This window comes from Martes martes (genome assembly GCF_963455335.1).
Source record: "Martes martes genome assembly, chromosome: 6".
NCBI classification, from domain to species: domain Eukaryota; kingdom Metazoa; phylum Chordata; class Mammalia; order Carnivora; family Mustelidae; genus Martes; species Martes martes.
Genome location: NC_137893.1, coordinates 119,697,978 through 119,717,823, shown reverse-complemented (window position 1 = coordinate 119,717,823; position 19,846 = coordinate 119,697,978). Strand labels below are relative to the sequence as shown.

General features: G+C 46.3%; 1 protein-coding gene across 1 annotated transcript; it reads right to left on the bottom strand.

The window, feature by feature from the left end:
* Positions 1–59: 59 nt before the first annotated feature.
* Positions 60–15,846, bottom strand: LOC308344666 (butyrophilin subfamily 1 member A1-like). The gene is given in 11 exon segments (XM_080806400.1): positions 60–1,576; positions 1,579–1,893; positions 2,308–2,334; positions 5,702–5,728; positions 8,029–8,055; positions 8,147–8,167; positions 8,417–8,617; positions 8,732–9,013; positions 12,030–12,371; positions 14,124–14,218; positions 15,569–15,846. Coding segments are annotated over 10 exon segments (1,677 nt in total). The 5' UTR covers positions 14,209–14,218; positions 15,569–15,846; the 3' UTR covers positions 60–1,226.
* Between the last annotated feature and the right edge of the window lie 4,000 nt (positions 15,847–19,846).

The window sequence follows — 19,846 nt, the reverse complement described above, 5'->3', positions numbered from 1 at the left end:
CTATGTAGGAAGTTCTCACTCTTTCCCCAAAATGGAACAAACAGGCAGTCTCAGGCATTGAATCAGTTATATTTATTCCTTAAGTCCAGACACAGTCATTTGACTATTCTGTTACCTAGAGATTATATTTGAAATATTACCATGGACAACTTGCATAAAATCACACTGGGAAGAAGGGAGAAGGAAAATAGATAATTAATACAAAGGACACATCTGCATGACAAGATAGAAAAATATGCAAAGGGATTCCAGTCCTTTTCCTATTTTTGGTCACAGGCAGGAACTGAAATCGGTGACCTCCTTCTTCCACTTCCAATTCCGTGTCTTCCTCATCTCTCCCAGAACCACAACAGGTCAGGTTCTCTACTTCAGGAGCCAACAAACCTTTATTCATTAATAATTCCTTCTGTTTCCTGTGGGTTCCATCCACCTTTACAATTGGACTAGAAGTACTGAGAAGCCATACATAGATCCTGGAACTGTGCTCGTGGTCAAAGCTTTCTGCAATTCACCCAGGGTCTGAAAACACTCATCTTCATTTACCTCTTTATTCTGGTAGCAGTTCTGTTCTTTCCAACTGCTGTTGACTCACAAGGAAACCCAAACTCTCATTTCCCATTCCCTGAATAAATGCAGCATCAGTATTTCAGAAATAACAAATATTTACCAAGGTTTGTTAAGATAAGTATGTCTCATCCATTCCAGAATAGGAAGCATGTACAATAGAATATTACACTCCACTCTTCTTCAAGTCCATTAGCCATACATTTCTTCAGAAATGTTCAGCTGGACAATGTTTTTTAGTCAGAGTGCACATTTCCTAAATAGAGCTGGTAACCCACCCGTAGCCTCTGGGTTCATCTGCACAACTCAAACTATATATAATAAAAACCATTTAATTGTTCAGAATAATCCAGACCTCATCTTATTTCATATCAAAACAATACAAAGACTCCATGAAATAATGTTCATGATCAAAAGAAACATGACTTCCAATAGCAAAATTCAGCCAACCCCATTACAGCTGAAAAAGTCAACATTCATCTTCTAATACCTGAGCACAAGGCATGAACAGACTATTCTCATAACCACACCCCAGCAGTCTATACCCAGAAAAGAAGGGCAAGCCACCCGGTCATTCAGGACTAACTTCAGAGGCTATTATCCCTGGGAGTCCACAGCTTCAGGAGGAGCCACCATGAGGAATCTGGGACGGGGTTGGAGCATTATGGGGACATAGCTTCAGGACCACAGGGGAGTAATGGAGATTCAGCCCCTGGGAGATCACCATCAACACCAGAGCCTGAACTGAACCCCTGCCCTGAGAGGCTCACAGGCTCCTCTGAAGAACAAGGAGGGTTGTTAAGAGGTAAAGGGGTCTGCAAAGGCCCACCAACCCCAGAGCAGATGGTCAGGGACACATCTCCTGACCTCAACCTGAAGTATGGAAACAGAGGCACAGAGGAGGAAGCAAGAGGGAAGGAGAAAATGTGGGAACCGTCAGTCATGTTGTAGAATGAGACATCTCCTTCCTTCAGGTCCAGGAAAACCCCTACCCTCTGGGGAATTGGCACAATGTGTTCTCCCTTAGGAGGGAGGGAACAGAATGTCTTTGCATAATCCCCACAACCCAGAACCCATTGTCTGGGCATTCCTGGTACCAGCCTCTCCTCTCCACATCTCTCCTACAGACCCCCAGGGCCCACTCACTTCTTTCTGCATTCCTGACCTCCACCTCCCAGTAACAGCACCCTGATGTGATGCCTTCATGACCCAAGACACTATAGACTCCATCTTCTGAGCACTTGCATGAGTCCTTGAAGGTCACACTAGTCTTGTCATCAGAGACAGCAAGGCGGGAATGGGCAGACTCTGGATCCAGACTGACAGTTACTGCAGAGACAGTTACCAATCATTCAAGGACTTGCCCTACCACATAACAAGGCACACAACCACCACCCCACCCCCAGACACCTAGCTGCACGCAGGGAGGGCTAAACCTCATGAGATGAGAGCCTTCTGGCTCAAGCACACAGCCTCTAAATGGAAGAAATAAGCATAAGACTGATCTGGAGCTTAAACATGTCACAGGGCCCTTGAGAGCCAGACAGGACTCCAACACTAAAGAATACCCATTTATATCCAGTATCAGTCACACCCAGTAATCTCAGCTACATGACTTTCACTACCCCATCCCACCACACTACCATTGATGATGTCAGCATCTGTATCACCATAGCAAGCTGAAGGAGATGTCAGCAGCCATGGGATAGCAGTAGGAGCACCCAAACAACAGAAGTAACTCACAGGCCTGGAACTTCTCCTTCCGCCAATCTACAAGAAAACCACATTGCACAAATGTGAACAACAAATCAGAGACTTGAAGAGACTGTACAGACCAGTGTTGGTACCTATCTCTGAAATAAACTGAACCAAGAGTTATAGGGGAAAATGTTTGGAAGCATGCACCTGGTGAATTTATTGTTCACACACATTAATTCTCTCTCTCTCACACTCTCTCTGTCTCTCTCTGTCCTCTCTGACACACACACACACATGCACACACTCTCTCTCATATATCCACAGCCATCATGCTACACTGTTCCCATGAAATCCAAGCCATAAAGCTTAACACCACTGAAGGACTGGGTACTGACCTAAAAAGAAGACTCTTTGCACAGATTTCATTATGAAAGTAAGCTTTCTTAATCCCTAGCCACACATCTGTCCTGAAAACTAATTTTCTATTGAGAAAGAACTGAGGAGATCAAAATTTCTGAGGCCTCCATGTACTTATAAAGAACTGACTGAACTGAACTTGCAGGTTGACTCAAAACCATGGTAGAGGCAATACAACTGGGTGGAGCTGCACTTGGAGGATGACTCTCAGCCATGGGTGAAGAGAACTCAGGACACGGCACCAGAACAATCTTGCCCCATCAAGAGGTGATGGAGAAGATTCAAGGAAGGAGAGAGAGAAGTTCAAAGCAAGAAAGTAATGAATTTGCTTCCATTTATCATGGAGTACTGCGAGGAAAAACATCCCTGTGTGTAAGGGGAAACCCAAAAACATTGGGTCTAGTCATCTGCTTCTCCTTATAATCACCTGGAGAGATCAAAAGCAGCAGGAGACACCACACATGATCAGCCCCCAAATATGGCTGTGTCCTATGCCCCAGAAACTGTGAATATGTTTTGACAGAGAGGACTTTACAGATGTGAGAAGGTTAAGGAACTGGAGATACGAATGGTGCAGGGGTGGAATAATAATTTCTTTATAAACCTAGACGGAACCTCAAACCCAATTATCCTAAGGACCATATCAAGCTACCCTCTATAAAGTGAGGTCCTGAAATGAGCAAGAGAAGAATACAGGTACCCTGTCCCTCAGTGATGGAAAGTATAAACTCCTCCAACCTTCATACTCCCCTTTGGGAAGAAGAAAGGAAGCTAACTGATCACAGCAAAAGTCTATCTGTCATAAGATGCAGAAAAATCTGCACGGTAAAGCTGTTACCTCCAATAGGACAGAGACTCCGGAACAAAATTAGAACGATTATAAAATAAGAACAGGACACTTTCTTGAATAGTTGCCGACAACATAGGACACCTATTCTCCCACAGGTTTATTCAGATAAAGTAGTATGTCCGGCTCTGTTGATTTGATTATACCCACAGATTACATGAAGTGGGTGGATATGTCACATTTTGAGAAAAGGGAACTTTACTTGTTCTTCACTAAGACATTAGCTGACAGCAAACTCTACATTTCTATATGACAACTGATACAGATTAGCAAAGAAGAGGAATCAAGCGGAGCAGAAGAAGGAAGAGGAGAAAGGAGTTGGTGTTCCATTCTGAGACTTTACAGTGCACCTAGAGCTATGCTGTACACTTCTGTGGACCAAGCGCATTCTTCACCTCATTTCCACAGCAAGCTGTTCATTAGAAATTATTCTTCCAATTTCATGAATAAGATCAGATCAGACATTTGTTCACATCACATTATGAGCCCACCAATGTGAAAGTGTTGATTCTACTTTCTGTGTGTTTCTGTTCTTACAAAATAAAAAGAACATATATAAGGCATACTTTAAAACACAGGCATTTCAATCCAGCAGAGAATGGGGTGATGCTAAAAGAAGACCACTTAATCCACATTTTTAACAGATAAGTCCCAAGATTCAGTGAGGCTCTCCTAAAGAGTTTTCCTCACACATCTGGCCCCCATAGACTCTTACACCCCTGGCTCCCCCTTCTCTGTTCTCACAGGCTGTATCCCTCATCATAAATAGAAACAACCAGGACGGAAAAGGCACGTGTTATGGATTCAAACGGCCTATACTCATAACCCACCCCAGTTCTAGAGGGTGCTCTGGATAACCTTTTATTGCATTAGCAACCCTAGGATCATATTCCTCCCCCCGGCTATTATGGGAAGGGTGAGATGGCCTCATTATCTGAAGCAAACCCAGTTAGAAAATTACTTCCAAACAGCTTAAAATAAATATAAGTCTTTTCAGAGAACTCTCAAACATGCATCAAGGAGTTTATTACTTTTTGCGTACCCCATAACTTGCACATCCTTTGTGTACTTCCAACTCTAACCACCATGGCTGTCATTTGTGGTCTCTCTCCTGCCCAAAGCCACGCAAAGGGTCTCTTCTACTCTCAGCCCCCCAAAGTGTCTCTGAGAGGAATCACAGGCTCTCTACTTTCCTTCTCATCTCCTCCTCTCTTCTCCAACCAGCTTTTCTTTCCCTGATTTACTCCCAAATTTTCTCTGGTAAACAATTTTCACTCCTCAGATCTTCTCCTATTGCACTCCTCACACATTGCCCCTAATGAATCTAACAAGTACTGAGCCCATCAGGTAAATCCAGAATTCTCCTAAAAGGAGAGATAATAGTTGTGAACAATTATAAGTTACTGTCCTTTAAAAAATTAATTTCTTAATGCTGTAATGCAAATACGTACATAAGATTTTGTATATAATGGTCAGAACCTCACAAACCCACTACCAGAACTCCCTACACATCCTGGAGACTCTGGATCTGAGAATCAGAACAGCTGACCTAAAGAAAACTACTTCCAAAACAACCATGGAGGTTTAGAGGAAGATACCTGGCTTGGACAAGAAGTCAGAGCATGCAGAAGCAAAATGAAGACCATCATTCCAGAAAAACAGCAAAAAAACCCCCAAAAAACAAAACAAAACAAAAAACACAAAAAAACAAAACCCAAAACAGGAAAACCAAAGCAAGATCCAAAAAGGGGTAGGAATTTCAGGGTACAATGGATTTAGAAAAAGGATCCTTTATGGAAGACCTGAGTCCTAAGCAGGCAAGCTTGATTTCTGAAATCTTCCAGAGACAGCAAATTCTGAAGTACACCGTCAATGCCACAGTCCAACTGCCCTTACAAATGACCACTCTGTTGTCACTGTACCAACAAACTATCCATTGAACAAGGTGTGTCCAGAGGGTGTTGCTAATTCTAACAGCAACCTACAGTAGAGGATGGGTCAGAATAGAGGCAGATCTGTGTTCCCAAGGACAGTCCCTGCAGTCTTCAGAAGGACACAACAAACATAACAAGGAGATCAGGGACACCAACCCCATCCTGGTGTGAGGTCCAATGACAGAGAAGGTGGCACAGTGGAGGCTGGGGAGGTAAAGCCACAGGAAACGGAGTCACTTACCTGCATACAGTTTTGCCTTCTTCAGGGCTGAAAGGGAAGACACCCTAGTGAGACATGAGCCAGAACAAGTCTGCATAATTTTGATCTACTGGCACTTGACTCCTCTCTGTGCTACAGGTGATACTATCAACAGAGTCAGGAGAGAGGCCAGAGAGGAGATACCCTCCTGACATGGGCAGACAATAGGATGTTGTGGGAAATTCCCTGGACCACCAGTCAGAGAGCCAGCATTGGAGGCTGAGTTCCATGCCTGCCAGTTCCTGCTGTGTGACCTTAGCCAAGTTAGTGTCCTGAGTCTTAAAAACCACAACATTAAAATAAAAACTCTGAGAAACAAACTGAGAGTCTTGGAGGGAAGGGGGTGGGAGGTTGGGTGAGCCTGGTTGTGGGTATTATGGAGGGCCCAATTACATGGAGCACTGGGTGTGCTGCATAAACAATGAATTATGGAACACTGAAAAGAAATTGAAAAAAAATAAAAGATACATGTAGTTGAATAGTAAAACCATCAAAATGACAATTAAATTAAAAATCAAAAGCACTTTTAACTATTAGCCTACTAAAGAAAACAGTCGACTTCTTGTGAAGGTTTTGGAGAAATATGTATCAGTTCGTTTTATTTGGGTCTAAAAAAGGAACCCGCAGGCACTTCCTCTTGTGGAATGTTTAAAAAGTTAGCCTACTAAAGAAAACAGTCTCTTTTAACTATTAAACTTATATTCTCCTACAGACAAGTAGACTTAAGAGTCAACCAAGAAAAACAATTTTAACCAGAAGAGACAAAATTTTAAAAATAAATAAATAAATTCAGCAGAGTCTAAAGAGACAAATGAAAAGAACGTAAAATTGAACAATTGATTATAACATTAAGAATCTCTAAGGTGAAAAAACTCTTAGATGGAGTGGAGAAGGGAGTTGAGGGAAATTGGAAGGGGAGATGAACCATGAGAGACTATGGACTCTGAAAAACAACCTGAGGGTTTTGAAGGGGCGGGGTGGGAGTTTGGGGAGACAGGTGGTGGGTATTATGGAAGGTAGGTATTATGGAAGGCACGTAGGGCATGGAGCACTGGGTGTGGTGCATAAACAATGAATTCTGTTACGCTGAAAAGAAATTTTTAAAAAGTTATTAATTCAATTTTATGCACACAAGCATTGCAAGACCAGTTATCTATATGCATTTGATTTTATGAACAATAGAAGAGATAAAACTTCTGTGGAAACACTCAGCCCATAAGAGTCAGGTAGATCTCCTGGGGCCAGTGGGGAAGAATTTTAATCTCTAAAGAAATTTCATGTTTAAAAAAATTGGTAGCAGTGTGGGAGGTACTCAGCATAAATACAGTCAACATCTAAATCTGTTTCTTCTTTTTTTATGGGGTGAAGGGGGATTTAACAATAAGTCAAAATGTGCATTTCAAATAAATTTTCAATAAAATATAGTATTCCTTCAAAGAACAATACACTATGTCAACCATTCTTGATTACCAAAAGAAAATGCATAATACTAACAAATTTCATCCACAGAATTTTTCTGAAATGAATCCCAGTATCAATTGCATCCCAAAATAAAGAAATTTTCACATGAAAAATAAAAAAAACCACGCAAAATTTTTATCCCATCTGCTTTCAATTGGATTTAAAGGTCTAAAATTATACAATGTATGAAATGTTTTAGGGAATAAAGTATACATTATTCCATGAATGTAAGAAATCATTATTACATCCAATGATTTCCATGAAAGAGAGATATGGGAAATAACACAAAAGGGGAGATGAATTAAGAACCGGGATGTTAGGTGAGCACTAGGGTAAAAGTGTCCAAACGTTCTCAGAAAACACAACACTGGACCATTGAGAACTTACCCCACGACATTCCCACCCAAGCTCTGTCTATCCTCTACCCAACACTTTGTGATCAGTACCTCCAGGAACTGCAGAGAAAAGACTCTCCCACGATGCTGTTATGTGGAGGGATCACACTCCTGAATTTAATGACCCCATTTATTTATATAGTTTCTCTAAAACATTCCAGAGTATTTAGGCTGACTGAGAACCAGTTGCACTGAAGACTAAAAGGCTACAAAGGAGGTGGGTAGATCAACCCAAGATGCACCACGGACTTCAGTGACCACCATCATTCCAGGTTTCAAAGCATCGTGTGTGAAAAAATAGCCCAGATGGGGAAAGCCCATGGAACAAGTTCTGCCTCCGGCCACTTTCCACTTCTACACCAGGGATGGGTCCTCATGTCTCTGCATGAAACAGAGAGGGGACACTATGGCTTAGGGGGCAAGAGACCCAAGGATATCCAGACAGTCACTCACCTGCCAGGTAAGCAGATTTCCTCCAATCTGAAAGGCAACACAGGAAACGGGTGAGCTAAGAACCAGAATGTCTCCTAAAATGTGACACAGAAACTTCTGGGAAAAGGACACAACATACCAAGATCTGCTTGGAGTTCATCTGAAAAAAAGTGAAAAATACTCTTAAACTCCCATCACTAAGAGCAGCAAATACTGCACCTGGAAAACCCACAAGAGCATCTATATGTCTCCATGAAGATCTAACTCCAAAGCTCTCGAGCCTCCACAACCCCACCTGTCCTCCTCTCTGGTCCTCCTCAGTCCCCTGCTCCTGGCCAAGGGCCCTACTGTCCGCTTCTCCTCTGCACCAGCTTCCACACTTGTCTGCCTTGGCCCTGTCCTGCCTTACCTCTGGCCTTCAGTGCCTCCTCCTTTATCTGCTGGTCCTCCTCCTTGTCTCTGTGCAGTTTCTCAATTTCCTGCATTGCCTGGAACTTTGCAGTATGTTCTTTCATGATGTAGAAGACAGCCCCAAGGAGTAGGAGCATCAGCACAGTCAGGATCACCATGGAAGCCGGCTTCCAGGGAGAACTCCGAGGGAAGAAGGGTTCTGGGCCCAGCCAGACACCCCATCAGGGCATTGCTCAGGACGGCCCAGCCCAGCACACACAGGGACCCCCAACCAGACCACCCCACCCTTCTAGGAGTGGGAAGTAGTACTGACCTGGGATGAAAATGGCCATTGCCTTCTCCTGGCCCAGGATGGGGTTGAGGACTGAGCAGGTCACATTCCCTGAAGAGCTATCCCTCACCACAAGAGTGGCCTCTATGGTGAACAGCCCTTCAGCATCTTGGACCTGGGTCTCAGAGAACATCAGGAACTTCTCTCCACTGAGAGCTCTCCACTGCACTTGGGGCTTTGGGAACCACCCCGAGACCATGCACACAACTTGGACCCCGTCCTCCTCTGGCCCTGTGATGTGCACTTGAGGGGCAGAGCCCACACCTGAAGAGAGAAGCTGGAGAGCACAGGGAGGCCACCCAGAGCCCAGAGATTCCAGCAGAACCTTCCTGTACACAACTCCATGCGCAGCACTGCATTTTGGGGGCTCCTTGGGGGAGTGGTCCCTACAAGGATTAATATAAGGGGTCCTGCCATGGGGAACAGAAGGAAGAAACATGGGGACCTGTGGCAGACCCAGAGGGCAGGCACTGCTCCCCAACCATGAGAGTGGGAATTCCATCACCCAGAGGGATAGAAGGAGGAATTTGGTTCCAGGATCCATCCTTCTCTGCTCTTCTCAATTCACACACTCTCCAGGGCATCTGCGGGCACACCCACTGCCACTCGGTAATCACTTCCACCAACCTACATACCTCCTGAGCTGGCTCCCACATCTCTGGTTTAGCTGTGCCAGGATTCCTCACAGATGCTTCAGACTCAAATCCTGAACTAATTCATGTTTGGCCCCATCTGTGACAGGATAATGAGGAAAATACCCCCAATCTTTCATTCTTCTTTACATCTAGCCAGCCCTCTGCCACCTACTGTTAATGCCTTCACACTCTGCTTCTGGGGTCCATCCTGTGACTTGACTCAGCCACTGAGAGTTCAGGGAATGTGACTCTAGCAGAGGTTCGAAACTGCTTCCGCCATTGCCTTGTCCTCTGACACAGAACAGACATCTTCAGGCTAGCGCAGCCTTTCCAGCTGAAGCTGTCCTAGATCAACCAATAGCCACCTGGACAACACCAGCTGAGCAAATCCAGCCAAGGTCCACAGTCAGGACAAAATATATTAAAAGTAAGAATCTTATTGTCCCTGTTGAAAATAGGGAAAGAGAGCCCTTTCCCAGCCTTTTCTTATAGCATTTACTTGAGGAAACTTGTGGTTCTGGGTGTTTTCTCTCCTCTTTGAAATGTATATAAGTACTTTAAAAACAAACAAACAAAGTAATAGGCCTTTTGCCAGCTCTGTAATCTAAGAATGTGTTTCTCAAGGACCTGGGAACGCTCTCTTTGAACTGCTCACACCAAGGAAGACAGCAGCCCTCTCTCCCCCTTCTCTGCCAGGGTAGGTGCCTAACCTCAGTGGGTACCACGATCCACGTGTAAAATCACCGCCTGTCATCATGATGGGAGAATTGGTAAAAAAACCAAACCACTACTTTAATTTTTATGTGTCTGGGAAAATCTTCATCTCTCCTTATATTCTGAATGATCCCCTTGTTGGTTTCATGGATGCAGATTTTTTTTTTTTCCTTTTAGCACATTGAATATATCACACCACTCCATTCTGGCCTGTAGAGTTTCTGTTGAAAATTCCACTGAGTATATATGAAAGTGTTAAATCACTATATTGCATACCTGAAATGAATATAACACTCTGTGTTAACTACACTGGAATTATTATTATTTTTTTTTGTTTTTATGGTAGGAGAATTTGGTTTTCCTCGGAATAAAGCCAATTAGCTAACTTACATGCTCACCCAATTTCCAAGCAAATATAAAGTGCACCACCTAGGACAAATGGTGCTGGCAAGTCCACCTACTTGAGGGCTCATAACTGTTGATCCTGAGAACATGTATGGAATGAGTTCTGTCTGCATATGGAAAAGATGAGATTTCTTCTGTCTTTGCACTTCTTGATAGAATCTCTGTGATGCACAGCACATTGTAGTTAATGCTAATTTAATATTTAAAAGGATCTTTCTTCCTACTATCTTAGAGACAAGATGCTGGGTTGGAAGATTATGTTTTTAATTATATTTCCCCTATGTGACCGAAGATTTATGAGTAAGACCTGTTAAGATTAGCCGAACACAGCCCAGATGCGCTGAACTCCCTGAATGCCGGATTTAAAAAATGCTTGTTATAGGCCACTGAGATTTCTATGTCTGTGTTACACAGCATAATGGCAGCAATCTGCAGCTTACACATAAAATCAATATTTCTACCACTAAACAACCAATTAAAAAAAAACAAACCTGTGAGTACCTGAAGTCCCTTGTCCCCAAATCTATTCACTCAGCTGGGTCTACATCCAAACCTCTCTGATGCTGGAGTGCTCCTTTCCCACCACACTGCCTCTACATGAATGCGGGGGGCCATTCTCTTCACCCCATAACTACATCCAGGCCTCCAATCTTGCTCACCTTCCATACACCTTCCATTACAGCTGCCAAAGCAAACCTGCCCTCACATACCTCGCTCCACTGCTCTGTTTAAAATTCCCTCAGCCCTGCATCTAAACGGCATAAGAGCACACAAAGCCTTTGATGGTCTGGTATCACCACCCCCACTACCCCACAAAGTAAACTCCTATCCACTTCCTCCCCAATCCCACCACTTGCACCTGTCAGGGAGTACACAGTCCAGGCCCAGGACAATTGGGTTGATTGCTCAGAACCACAATCACCATTATGTGAATGCGCCACACAGATCCATCAACCAGAAGGCCATTTCAGAACACTGTCTGCTTCACTCAAATGTCTGCTCAAGTGTGCCTTGCTCATGGGCTTCTTCTGATAAATCCCGTCTCTGTGCACCCGGACCTGGAACACCTCTATATTCTGGATAGTCACTTCTCACCACCGTCCTATTCACCTCCACACCAATCGTGTGGCCTCTCTCTCTGCCCAGACTCACCAGCCACACTCCTCCCTCAGGTGTCTCACGTGGGTGTTCTTCTGCTTGGAACTCTCACCCTTAAAATATTTATTTGGCTAAATCTCTACTCATCACCATATAACATTGTCTATATCCTATCTATTTGGTTATTTATTGTCTGTATAATATAAACTCTACAGGGCAGGGACCTTTATTTGTTACACTGAGATATCCAGGTGCGGAGAACATAGCTATCACGTAGCAGGAGTTCTATATATTTAAACTGAATAAATGAAGAGTGAAAAACCCACTTTCCCTCTTGTGTAAATTGAGGGCTATTAACTTAGGGCTATTAACTGAGGTGGCTCCAAATTCAAATACTGCAGATCTCTAAATATAGATCAGCAACCCACCTGCCACCTTCAGTTCCAAACTGGCCTGTTCATAGAAGATTCCCATTCGGAAGAAGCAGGTATACAGCCCGTTGTCAAAAGCCTGGACATTGTGGATGCGCACAGCAGCCTCCCCCTGGGTGAGGATCACCAGTGAGGTTCGCCCTCTGTACTGAGCCAACTGCTCTTCTCTCTGCTCCCGCTGGTTTTGATAGATGAACACTGCTTCTGAGAACTTGGAGCGGAACCACCGCAGCTCCATATTCTCCACATCCATGGCCGGGGACACGAGACATGGCAGCGTGATGTCCCCACCCAGCGCTGCCACAATGGGTTCCGAGGGGCCAATCACCATAAACTCCTCTGTGGACACAGACATAGGACTGAGAAAGCAGGAGAGATGCAGGACAGGGAAGGGAACACACTGTCAGGAGGGAGGCCCTGAATGAGGGACTCAGCTGTGACAACTCCTAGTGGGACAATTTTATCCTACAACAATTTTGAAACACACATATGGTACCAAAGAGACTCCTCAGCAGCCTGTACTCCTGACACCAGGCCCTTCCATGAAGGACTCTCTAACTTAATGGTTCCAACCTTCCACAGGCATCACAATCACCAGGAAGGCCTGTGAAACAGACTGCTGGGCTCTACCCCAGGCCTCCTGGTTCAGTAGGTCTGGAGTGGGTCCAAGACTGTGCATTTCTAAGGAGGTGGTGAGAAGCTGATACTGATGTCCCAGGGACCACACTCTCAGAACCACAGCTCTAACCTGCCTCCTCTTAGGACAAGACTGAAAACTCACCAAAGAGCACTACTGTGGCCTAGTGGTAACATCCTACTCACTGCAGCACACCTGAAACTTTCCTACACTGGCTCCTAAATTTATTATTTCTGCCTATGTCTTTGTTCTTTGCTGAATTCTATGTGCACTAAAAACTAGACCTTACAGCTACTTCCATTAAAAACTGCCTTCACTCCACTGTTCACAGGACCCAAATCACTACCTGTTCCCAAAGAATGTTCATCCCACTGCCCCCAGCCCCTCGCAGGCCTTGGTCTTCTGAGACCTGGTCGGTACATCACAGCAGGACACTTCTGCTGGACAAACCCCACCAGACAACCAAACACTGACTTCTCAGCTCCTGTGCTACTTAAATTTGGCTGAGTCACTATTTGTCTCACCTGGGGGATGACAATTACTAGTCTCCCGGTGACATCCTCTCTCTACTCAATGTCTGTGAACCTTTAAACCTGTAACCAAAACCATGTCCATCCTCTACCAAAGCCCTTCAATGATTCTGCAGTTGCCCATGTGATCCCGAGCCCATTAAGGAAGACCTTCCCTGCTCTCTGATCCCTAACTCCTGCTTCTCTCCCCCTCATTCACTCTGCTCCGGCCAACACCCGCTTCCTCTGCTCCATGAACACCCAGGCACACCGCCAGCTTTGTCTGGCTAATCCTCACTGTGCTGAACCTCTTTCCATGGGATCCAGACAGGTTCCTCCCACCTCCTCCATGTCTTTGTTCCGATCTCACTGCATAGAGTGACCACCTTATGGAGCACTGCTGCCTGGCCACTAGCCGTCCTGCAGCCCTGACTGCCCCACCTGCTCTACGTCCTTGTCCCATGCTCTCCACTCCTTTAACAAACATAGACTGTACTGGGTTGTGGTATTTCGTACTCGCTGTCCCTGCCAGAATGTAAGCTCTGTAAAGATAGAGACTGTCGGCTTTGAACACAGAGTAGCACCTAACATGTACTCAGTACCCTATAAATATTTATGAAAAAGAAGTACCAGTAAATCCAGGAAACAAAAAGCCAATAAAGCCAGGAGGCAAAAAATAAAGAGACAATTATTTTCATACTTTTCATAGTGAAATTCACATTTTTTACTTTATAAGACATAAACACCTTATTAGAGAACTGTCATGCTCCCTGCCTTTATTTTGCAGTTCTGGGATTCTTCTTATGTGTTTAATTTCAAATAGCAGTTGGGGGATCTCCAGAATCTGTGTACAGCCAGGGCTTCCACCAATAGCCATCTGTCCTGATGGAGACACCAGCAGAGCTCCAGGGGCTCTTACCCACCCCAGGGAGGGGAAACACTCACCTGCAGAGTCCCCAGCAGGCAGCTGGATGAGGAGGAGCAGGGAGGGGAGATGGGAGAGCAAAGAGCCTCTGCAGCAATCCTCCATTTCCTCAGAGCTGGGGAGACACAGGACAGGAGGCAGGTGAACACTTCCAGACAGGAAACAGGGCCAGCCCAGAGCTCTGGGCCTCAGAGCAGGGCTTAGGGCTGGCAACAGTCCCCAGCAGGAGCACAGCCTTTCCTACTGCTCAGTGTGCTAATGGGGTAGGGGGTCCGCACAACCCTGAAGCCAAGAAAGCCCTCCCAGCCATTTGGAAACTTTCCTAGCCTGTTCTGCCCACAGGACCAGACAGAGAGGCCTCCTCCATGTCTGCATGAGTCACAGGGCACCACAGAGGTCCAGGGACACAAGGCATAGACTCAGGGCCCTCCCCATGAAGGACATACCAGCTCCTGTGTGCTGTTCTTCTGCTGCTCCCTAATTATGACAAGGGAAAGACTGAGAGTCATGAGAGTCAGACTGTGTCCTCCTCAAGGACACTGTGGCTCCCACCACATGCACGTTGCTCTGGGGTCCTTTGATAGGTGAGGTCACCGTGATTTCAGCTTCTGCCTCCTGCAGCCCTTTTCTGCTCAGGACCAAGGACCTGGACTTGCTCAGAGCTGAAGCCAGACAATTCCCCATGAACAGTTAATCCTCATCTTCTCTATCTTTGAGGGGTTTCTGCCTCAGGATAAAGGATCCCAGCAGAGCAGCGGGAAGCACAGGATAAAATGAGACCTGGTCAGAAAGAAGGGCTTCAGACCAATGACTCTGAGGGGGCAGGACGGAGCCAACAGTCCTGGGAAGGACAGATTCTGGGGCTGACTGCTAAGGTCTCCTCCACACTCAGCCACCTGCTGTGGGAATCACCTGAGGCAAGTTTCTTGACCTGCTCTGCCCCAGGTCCTATCTGCAATATAGAGAGAATAATAAGATCTCATCCCACGGAATAAGAAGTATCCTATGAATTTATGTATGGAGAGTCAGTGCACATTAGAACAGTGCCTTTTGGGGCACCTGGGTGGCTCAGTGGGTTAAGCCTCTGCCTTCGGCTCAGGTCATGATCCCAGGGTCCTGGGATCGAGCCCCACATCGGGCTCTCTGCTCAGCAGGGAGCCTGCTTCTCCCTTCCTATCTGCCTGCCTCTCTGCCTACTTGTGATTTCTCTCTCTGTCAAATAAAAAAATAAATAATCTTTAAAAAAAAAAAAAAAGAACAGTGCCTTTTCCTAGGAATACTACAGAAATGTCATTAAGTAAATGAATAAAGTGGAGGCCCCACTGTAGTTGTCCTGGGTCCTCTCAGAGCCTCATTATTATTCACACCAGCCCCCAGCCCCACCACGATCTCGGCGACCTCCTCCCAAGCATCTGCTCCCCACTTTCCTCTTCTTGTCCAGCAAGTGTCTTCAGAACCCACTCACCTGCTTGAAAACCTGGGGCTTCTGGAGCGTCTCTAACTCAGTACTGTGAGACCTCAGCCAGCCCCAAATCTGCTCTCAGAGACCGCACATGCGGTTCACTGCTCAAGCCCCAAAGACTGGTCCAGATCCAACATTGGTGCCACAGGCTCCTCTTGTCTGAGAGGCAGCTGGTTCCAGGAGAGCGGAGAAGCACAGCCTGGCACAGGTTGCAGAGGTCTCAGCTGAATCAGGGACCTGGGGGCACTCAGCACTCCCAGACAGAAGAATCCTGCGCTGACTCCTTCCACCATTTGAAAGTGAAAGCTTACAAAACGCAACCCTAGCAGACTCTGCCCTGCCCTCTGGACGGTGCACCCTAGTTATCAGGAAGGAAACAGCATGATCAGAGCCACAGGAACAGGGCAGGTACAGATACACTGACTCACTCTGCAGGGGGACACACAGAGTCGCAGACTCATAATCCTTTGTTGAACAACTGCCACTCTCCAGGTTGGCTAGCTTTTAGACCAGAAGTTGGGAATGTGTGTGGCACAGCCAAGTTTTAAAAAGCCCTATGCTTGGGGCTACTTGTACTTTCTGTTCACTACCAAAACTATTCTGTTGGTTGGTGAATCCTGTCAGCTGGTGAATGCTATGTGGCAGGAGGCTTTGAAAAGCCCCCAGTGTAGCTGCTTTGCTTTTCTTCAACAGGAGATGACCCAGGTGCTCCCCACAACGTGGCAATAGAGGGGTTAAGCCTCAGCACCACAGAATCTTCCAGGACCAGCTTCAGGACCCTGGCCCTGCCCCAGCTGAATGGACAGCACCCTGTGGCTTCTTAATACTTATTATCACAGAAGGCCTGGGTAGACCATTCAGCCCCTCCGCGCCAGACCACAGTGTGCAGCAGGAAAATTGGATTCTGTGGTCTCTGAAGGAACACCGTGGAGCACTAGGGCTTCCTTTCCAGCCCCTCCCTTCCTGCAGTTCCCCATCTCAGTAAAGGATACCTGGGTTCACCCAGATATGCCTGCCAGTAACTGGAGGGTCATTTCACCGCACACTCCTCTTTCCCACCCAGTCTGCTTCCAGTGCACCAGAAAGTTCAAGACTTTTCTCTAATCCATATCCATGGCTACTTTCTAGGTCCCACCCATCTCACTTCCCGCCTCACCCAGACACGGTGTCCCTGCTTCCCCATGGTTGTGCATCCCCTGCCTACCTCCATCCTCACCCTGTCAAGTTCATTATCCATCCAAGGTTGTAACCTCTCAAACCATCTTATGTCAGCTCTGCTTCACCACTTACAGGGATCCCCCTGCTAAACCTCAGCCAGCCCCAGCTTCCTCCCTGACCTCATTCCGCTGCTCCCAGGGCTCCCTCCTGGCCTGGCAGCATTCCTCCAGTTCACGGAGCTTTCCCAGCCTCAGGCCTTCTCACAAGCCCCTGGATGTCCTGTTCTCTCTCATCCCCCAAACTGCTCACCATTCCAGTCTCACCTAAAGTGACCTCCCTCAGAGGAGCCTTCCCCAACCGGCTCATCCTCATCTGAGCCCCATACACGTGCTTGTTGGGGTTTAGTGGTGCCCTGTTCTCCTCCACAGCCCTGACATGTGATCTTCTGTGGAATGTCCGAGGCATCCACAGAGGGAGGCACTGTGTGTCCTGGTCACGTGTCCAGCACACAGCAAACACTCAGGAAACTGTGCCTTAGCTCATGTGCAGAGAAGTCACCTCAGCAGCACGTTGGCTTCTCTGTCCAATTTGGAAAACACTTCAGTCCACTGAGAAACAGGAGGACTTAACTCTGACCTAAACAGGTCAGCCGCTGGGTGGATGCAACAACTGCACCAACTTCCCCGCTCTTTTGTTCTTCCTACCCCAAACATATATGCAGCACCGGGCTAGAAAATGTCAGACTCAACCACCTTGTTTGCTCCCTCAAGCCCGCCCAGTGCTTGGGTGGTCTTGTGTTTCGTGACTGGCGTTAAGACACCAGTTTGGGCTAGAGCCTCCCTGGCCCCACTTCTGCCAGGTTGTTGTCATTATTGTCTTCATTCTACAGGTGAGGAAACCAATGTCTCAGAGTTCCACAACCTCACACCCAGCAAAGCCTCTCCCAGCCTGTGTTCACTCTCAATTGTTCTGAATGATCCACTCTATCTGTTTTCATGAAGCAAAAACTGATGGACCCGTTGGTGCATGGGAGTGATTGGTTTCCACCCAGATGTCTGGTCTGAGATATTAAACTCTGGGCAAACCTGGGGCTTCTACATATATCTGAATACATCCCACGTTATCATCCCCAAAGGTCTATTCTGCCAATATCCACTTAGACTCAGGAATATTGGGAAAATCCATCTCAAGTGAAACAAAACAGACAAGGGCCAATATCATCCTCCAGGTCCACCCTCCACTGCCACCACCAATCTCTGCCCAATGGGGAAATTCCTCAAGGCCTGAGAACATAGTGGAATTTTGCAAAAAGTCAGAGGGAAGAAAACCAAATATTACTGAGTACCTACTAAATGCCAGGACCTGCACTACACAAGTTGTACTTATGACACTTCATTCTCACACATGCAGAGATGAAGGAAGACAGGAGTCCTGCCATCTAGTAACCTTTCATCCAGGAACTTGCTGGAGGAGGGAGGGCTGGAGCTGCAGGAACACGGCTCTGCACACCCTCACACGCCCCACTCCTCAAGCCCAGCCCAGCCCCAGCTCCACACAACTCAGGGTGAAAGAGGAACAGGAAGGGGACCTTGGACTCAGACATGGCCCAGCATGATTGGGCCAGAAAGCTTATCTCCCCTGATGCAGCCCCTGGATCCCATGTTGGGAGAAGAGGGGAAGGAATGACAAAGCACAGGGAAGGTTTTCCTGAAGGATGCTGGCGGGACACCTGAAGACAGTGCAGGAACACCACCAAGCAGTAGACTTCACTGTTTCCCCCCCACTCAGCAGGCTCAAATTCCAACTGCTTTATCCACAAACACTGTTCATTGTCCATGAATGATTTTTCTTGCTCAAAATAAATTATCTTGATGGAAGTAGGATTAATATTATACTTTCTACTATCACAGCCATATAATATATCTTATGTTTAGTTGCTTTAAGTTCTTTTCAGCAGTTCCAGAAAATATGGCATAAAACACGGACTCTGGTAAAATGAAGTGTGATTTCATAATGTGCCAGTTGGAGGAAAGGATTAAACCCACTTATTACAGACATCCAATAAAACAACGTTTTATTTGGGTTTGGTGGCTGGAGAACTGTCATTTTCTTTAACAAGATCATATCACCACATTTTTTCATGGTCTTTCATGAGATTTTCCTGCGACAGATCATTTGAAGTAGCCAACACCTTTTTCATGTAGGTCAAGATCTATTAACTTGAATTCTAACAGTTCATAGAGGGGCAGCTAGAGGCCCTTCGTTAGTATTACAGCAGGTGGCAGAATAGCACAAGTGTTTGGTTTCTCTTCCCAGAGCAGCCCTGATGGTTTAGACCAGGCTCAATATGAAGAAAAAAGTAGGGGGCTGGCAACCTACTAGGGGCAGCACGTACTAAACCCCTGGGCTTGGGGCATGCCTCACACTCCAGGAGGAGGATCCTCAAGTTCAGGAGTTCCACGGAGCTGGGAGCTCTCTTGCTGAACTCTTGGGGCAGACACTGCATAAAGTGTTTCTTCTTCTCTGCCTGCTTCCCTTGCCTTTTCCTTTCCCCCACTGTCCCCTCCTGGTCACAGATGTCCTACCTCAGAGGACCCTGCTCTGTGGCTTCATAGCTAGGAGGACCTCCGGAACAGCCCACAGGGCCAAGTAGCCTTTCACTCACCCCTTTCCACCCACACCTTCTCAGCCACAGGAGTCACAGGTGAGTGTTACCACCACTGTAGAAGCCAGGGTAACAGGCCCCACCAAGCTGCCTGGCCTCTGGTCTCCCTGAAGACCAATCCACACCCTCACAGATGTAAACATGGATGGATCTCTTTGGCGTCTGGTGTGGTGTGCAGAGGAACTCTTTTGGGTTTTGGAATCCTAGTAGTTGTAAAGAGAAAGGGGGAGACAAGTGGTAGGACTTATTCTGCTATGATGCTGACCTCACTCCTCCCAAAAATGATGGTTTTAACCATTCTTTGTGGAATTACATGGGCAGCTGGTCCACTAGTTTCAAAAGATTCCTCTTTTTTGTGTGGATAATTCATATAACATCCATACCTTCCTTTCCCCTCCATTTCAAAGGAAATATACCTATAGCCCATCTAAAAGGAATCCAGTGTCATAAAGCCACAA